The 6,000-nt window shown below is 46.8% G+C and overlaps 2 protein-coding genes across 3 annotated transcripts in view; both read right to left on the bottom strand.

The window, feature by feature from the left end:
* Positions 1-3,873, bottom strand: part of efhd1 (EF-hand domain family, member D1) — a 33,143-nt gene extending 29,270 nt beyond the window's left edge. Inside the window, exon 1 of one of the 2 annotated variants that reach the window (XM_080889221.1) lies at positions 3,570-3,873. Coding sequence is in view for 1 of the 2 variants with exons in the window: in XM_080889220.1 (XP_080745346.1) it covers positions 312-595 (284 nt within the window). In the remaining variant the exon portion in view is untranslated. Of the gene's footprint in view, positions 1-311; positions 664-3,569 lie in introns of those variants that run through there. The other variant, XM_080889220.1, reaches the window with a different exon arrangement.
* On the bottom strand, positions 3,742-5,463 carry LOC308401604 (uncharacterized protein; the record flags this gene model as incomplete). Its single annotated transcript, XM_080889874.1, has 3 exons — positions 3,742-4,721; positions 4,842-5,351; positions 5,457-5,463. 3 exons carry the CDS (start codon positions 5,461-5,463, stop codon positions 4,321-4,323), a joined length of 918 nt encoding a protein of 305 aa, XP_080746000.1. The 3' UTR covers positions 3,742-4,320.
* Positions 5,464-6,000: the final 537 nt, after the last annotated feature.

The following is a 6,000-nucleotide window of genomic DNA, read 5'->3' on the forward strand; positions in this document are numbered from 1 at the left end:
TAAAGCGCATTGTTTATTTATGTCATCTTTGGAGATGTTCGGCGTCAGTGTGTCGTCTCCCGAGGGAGCGGCACTGACCTTAAGAAGTCCTCCATCTGAGCACGATACATCACTACAAAGACACCGGTTTAACGTGCAGAGTGTTTGCACAGAGGCGCTAAATCAGTCGACACGATGACAGCCAGCCTGCACCTTGGCTAATCTCATGATCCAGCCGTGCACGCTCGTTCGCCCCCATTCTCTGCGACTGAGAACAACAGCCGTGACTGCCATGTTTAAAGAGACAAAACAAACAATTGGTGCAGTCTTACCGCTTGAACATTCCCTCCATATCCTTAATCTGCTTGCGGGAGAACTCTTTGAACTCGGTGTAAGGGTTGAAGACCCGGGTCGCTCGTGGTGCAGCGTTGCCCTCGTTGATGTCCAGCCTACGCGTCAGTTTGGCGGATAGCTCGGATGATGAATCTCCACAGGCAGCATCTGACCCCTGCGGTTTGGGTCGGACAGGGCTCTGTTCGGGCTCGGGCCTCGGTACGGCCTCCTGTGTAGCAGAAAGCCGCGATTGCAGCTTTCGTGCGAGCTCTTCAGATGCCATGACGAGGATGGAACCCTACTTTGTGAGGCTGTCAGAGAGGATGGAGCGCGAGTGCTACCACCGTTAAAGTGCGTGCACCCGTTAACGAGATACACAAAAGTGTTTCCGGTTGAACTTCAGAATAATTTTTTCTGCGTTTGTACATGTTTGCAAAATGAGCCGATTACTCGCTCCCTAAATGAATGCTAGCAAATGTCTAGGCTGGCTGCTATGTCTTGCTTTAGCAAACACAAGGAGACAACTCAAAATTATGCTGGTTTAAACTGAAGTAATTCAGAAGACGCTAATATCCGGGAAAGCCGCTTTATTGTTTAAGTGCGTGGGCAACGTTAGGTGAACAGTTTCCCGTTATGTCTGATCTAGACTTCTGGGGGAGCCTTTGTACAGTCTTCTCTACGTCGCTGCCCACCAGAGGCGGTCCTAGCCTGTTTGGTGCCCTGGGCTAATGCGCCGTCTCGACGGGGGCACATTGCCAACTGTGACTTGTGAAAATAATCTGTTTATATTTGTTATTAAACTTAGTTATGTTTGGTTAATGTTTTATATGGAATCATACCTATGTGACAAATACATAATACTACATAATACTTTGAACTTGTGCTACTCTCACCTTGATTAACAACACTAAAGACAATGCATCATTAGAATACAAAGAGACTGCACCAATCACTGACAGAAACCTTTCCTCTAGTCATGCAATTTATTGTTCACAAATTTGCAAAGTTATGTGTTGATGTACTTTTTCTTAACTTCATCTGCACAATTGTTACACTAGTTCCAGTGGCTGTAATGCTATGATATATTTTATTAGTCCTTACTATCAGCTTGCTAAACATAGGGATACCTCACAGGTCCTGATGATTTGGTCTTGTTGAACAAGTTATGAATATTGTGGGGCATTTGTTTGCTTTTTAAAAAAAAAAATATTTGTACAGTTCTGAGGTAAAATGAGTATTTAAATATAAGAATGTTTAGTTTAATAAAAAGGTGATTTAATGGTTTACTTGAAGGGGATTTCTGATTCCTATTGCTCTTTTTTCCAGAATATATATGTCGCGACTGGGGCAGCAGTCGTGCGGAGGTGAGAAGGAGGATCCAAATAGCAGACTGGTGCAAGACCAGGACCAGGACCAAAAACGGAGGCCCCAGAGTCCCAAACAAAACGTCCACAACATACACTCAGGTGGCCGGCCCGGGGGCCGATAGCACAGAAGGCCAGGATGAGACAGTCCAGAGGGCCAGCCGTGAAGAAGTCATGGTGGCGCCCAAACAGTTCAGGAGGCCAGCCACGCGGGAGGCGGTGGCGGCACGCAAACAGTTTAGGAGGCCGGCCACGCGGAAGGCGGTGGCGGCAACAGAAGTCCGGAGGCCGGCCACACGGAAGGCACGGACCGTCTGTGCTTTTGTTCTGATCACAGTCCTGCTGTATGCCGTTTTCACAATGATTGGCCGAGACCACAGACATCAGCTAGTTGGCTACGGCTTTGACTTTCACTGTGGCCACATCAAAAGCAAAATGGTGTGCCCTGTTTAGCAATTTCTGCTATCTACGCCTTATTTTTAGCCCAGGGTTGGCTGAAAAGATGTGAATAATGTTGAATTTCTCTAATATGCTGAAAACTCTCAAACACATACAGAGAAAAGTGCAGCCAAACACTGAAGCATTGTCCCTAGTGTAAGGATATGTTTGACACACTATTTCTGTTTTGAATTATAATTGATCGATCTGATTCAGGTGGGAGTTTTACTAGACACATCAACTCTTGCGGCGAGGAAGCCTTTTTTAAAGCTTTACTCGGTCTGCACTGCAGTATTACACAAAATGTGCAATTTTTAAGCAAGTGGTAACCTGAGGTGAAAGGCTAAATTGTCAAAAGTCGTTTAGCTGCTAGTCCCAGAGGTCAGTCAGTCTCCACCTTGCTAAAATGCTCCATTTTACATTATTAAAAAACATGTTTACAGCCTTGTTAAAGTGATCAGAACAAAAGCACAGACGGTCACTAAAGGACTTCAGTCAGTCAGTCATCAATTACCCAGAAGACTATGTGGGAAGTACAAAAGCCACCTAATTACATTTAATCTCAACTCTAGATGTAAAACAGGAGGTTAACATAATATCACTTAACCATCTTCATGGTTCAGTGATGCCAAATGACTACACTAATGAAAGCCAGTGTGCCTCACTAACACCCTCTGACTGGTCATTTTTTGCGAGACAAGGCACTCTTGAAAATCCAATTTTCTGTGTGCTTGGTTTCTTTTTTATGTCTGTTCACTTGTCGTGTCCTGCGTCAAAGAGATTATTATTTTATTTTTTGTGCAGTTTTTCTCCCTCTCTCTAAATCTATCATTTACAGCAGGTACAATACTTGGATAGGGCAAATCCTTTCTGCATGAGCTCCCCTTATGTGGCAAGGACTTGAAAGGGGATGGAAACTGTTGAGCAGAAGGAATGAGTTCTGCGGTTTTGAATATGTCATTGGCTTTATAATCTCAGGAGGTAGGGCCACGCTGTATAGGGGGGGAAAAAAAATCTCAGACATTAAGAATTTAAGTCTTTGGGGGTTTAAGCAGGAAAACACTCTACAAACTGAACCTTAAAGAAGGAAAATAAACAAAGCTTTAAAACCCACAGTGGGAACATATACATAAGCATAAAGCTAACACGCCTGCACACGTTTCACGTGTCTCATTGGTTGCTATCTAACTGTCATAGATCACGAGGCGTTACTGCACTTGTAGCTTGTAATGGGTCTGTACAAGTAATGGGAGAATGGCTCGAATGTGACTGACAAATTGCCAATTTTCTTCCCAAACGCAGAGGGCCTCTAATACTCCCCCCGTATAGTTTGTGCTCTCATAAGACACATTGCAGGACTCATTCTAGGCAGAAAACTTCTAGTAAAAAGCACCAGAAAAAGGAAGACGTATCAAGAAAAAAAAAAAAAAAAAAAAAAAAAAGGAAGGCACGGACAGGATGGCGGCATGCCAGCGGCAGTACCAGGCGAGGATGAGGAGGAGGATGAGGCTGAAGCTGCATCTGAGGCTGAAGCCGGACCAGGTGAAGCTGCAGACGAGGCCGAAGTTGACGCTGAAGCTGCAGGCGGGGATGACGCTGATGATGATACTGCTGCCGGCGAGGATGATGCTGATGATGATGCTGCTTCCGGCGAGGAAGATGCTGCTGCTGATGATGCTGCAGGCGAGGATGATGTGGATGAGGGTGATTTTTCTTTCTTTTTCTTGCTTTTTCTCTCTTTTTTTTTTTGCCTGTCCCGTTTGGCTCTTTTGCCATCAGAATTATTGTCTAAAGGCAAAGAAAGATGCCCAACGGATTTACTTTACCAAATGGACCATCCCAGCCTTGCCGTAATGGTCTATTTGATTCACCTTTTATTGTTTATTTTATTTTTTATTTTCATTTGCTAGATACGGGACAGACTTGAATGAGGAAAAGAAAAGGGAGAAAGAAAGAGGGAAAAAAAACAGCAGAGAAGAGGGACGGGGATAAAGGGCAAAAAACAAAAACCAACAAAATAAGCAGACAAAAATACATATATCAATCACCTGGATCACCTGTTGAGAAAGAAAAAAGAAAACAAGCATTTAACAAGGGATAAACAACATCATGCTGATCTATGGGAATATAACAGTAAATACTAAGTGTTAAACATTATTGTGCAGCACGTAAGATCGACAGCGCACAGTGTGCTTTAAGGTAGGAGCTAAAAAGGGTGTAGTTTGTGTGTGTGAGCACCCGTGTGTACACCTGTGAGGGATGAGGCTGACGCTGTGGATGAGGCTGCAGGCGTGGATGAGGCTGACGCTGCAGGCTGGGGGGATTGAGGAGCCTGTCCAGCCACCACATGCGCTGCAGGCGGCGATGAGGCTGACGCTGCAGGCGTGGATGTGGATGAAGGCGCGGAGGCTGGACCAGACGAGGATGAAGGCACGGAGGCTGGACCAGGCGTGCGAGCCGCAGGTGGTGGCGCTGCAGGCAACAGCGTGGGAGCCGCAGGTGGTGGCTGGACGGGCTCCTCGGCCCCCCCAGCAAAAGCAGCAGGCTGAGGCAGTTCCTCGGACCCCTCAGAGAAAACAGTCACAGAACCAGCAGGCACGTGGGCCTCTGGTACACACGAAACAAAACCAGCAGGCTTGTGGGTCTCTGGCACACACAGAGCAAAACCAGTAGGCACGTGGGCCCCTGGCACACATAAGGAAGACTGCAGTTGCGCGGAGCACTGACCCTGCTCAGGCAGCGACAGCCAGGTGCAGTCCTCAACTGGCTTCTTAGCCTCCAGGGGTCCAGAGTCAGGTGAGGGCTGCAATTCAGCCTCTGGGGAGGCCCTGGAGCAAGTAACAGTCTGAAAACTAGCCAGTTCATGAGGAAATATGTCAGTATTAATATGTTTGTCTCTCTGCTCAAGGTGAGCACTAGAAAAACAGTCCAAAATGGGCGGGGTAGGCACAGCCTCCTGAAGAGGGGCAAGCGACGACTGTGACTGAGCAATTAACTGTGCTACTGACTGCTCTATGGACTGCCATAGAGGTTGTAATGATGCTAGTTGTGATGGTGGCTGAGAGGCTGACTGAGCTAATGGCTGCTGAGCAGCTAACTGAATTGATGGCTGAACAGGTTGTACTGACAGACATGGAGCAGGTAAAGTGGGGAAATCACTGGGAGTGCCATCCCCTGTCACGAAACACTCAGCCCCAGAGTACAAAGTCAGAAATAACACGATCAGTTTCCTGTATACTCACCACAGCCAGGCGCGCTGAAGTGCCAAACTCCGGGATGACAGTGGCGGAGGTGCAAGTGAGTTTTATTTACGGTGAATAATAACCAAGGTGCGTGCAGAACTGAACATAAACCTAAACTGGGAAAACTAACACAAAAGGAGGACACGGTGAAACACAAAATAATGCTGAGTACACAGAAGATTCACGGAGAAACACAGAGGATGAATACAGACGACGCGACAAGGAACACAGGCACACACAGGTGGGAGACACAGCTGGACCTGATTAGCCTGACGAGACAGGGGAACACTAATACCAGGGACCAACAGAGGGAGCACCAACCCAGAAACCCAGCATTCAAAACACAAATAATAATGGATTGGATTTATATAGCGCTTTTCAAGGCACCCAAAGCGCTTTACAATTCCACTATTCATTCACTCTCGCATTCACACACACTGGTGGAGGTAGCTACAGTTGTAGCCACAGCTGTCCTGGGGCAGACTGACATTCTGGCCGATGGTGTGTGTCTTGCCCAAGGCCAGAGAGCAAGGGGATCGAACCAGCGACCTTCCGGTTACAGATACGCTTCCCAACCCCCTAAGCCACGGTTTAACAAACTGTTTTTGCGCAGTTTGTCACACTCTGCGTTTGCTAGCTCGGGT

The sequence above is a fragment of the Rhamphochromis sp. 'chilingali' genome, assembly GCF_963969265.1.
Source record: "Rhamphochromis sp. 'chilingali' genome assembly, chromosome: 8".
NCBI classification, from domain to species: Eukaryota; Metazoa; Chordata; class Actinopteri; order Cichliformes; family Cichlidae; genus Rhamphochromis; species Rhamphochromis sp. 'chilingali'.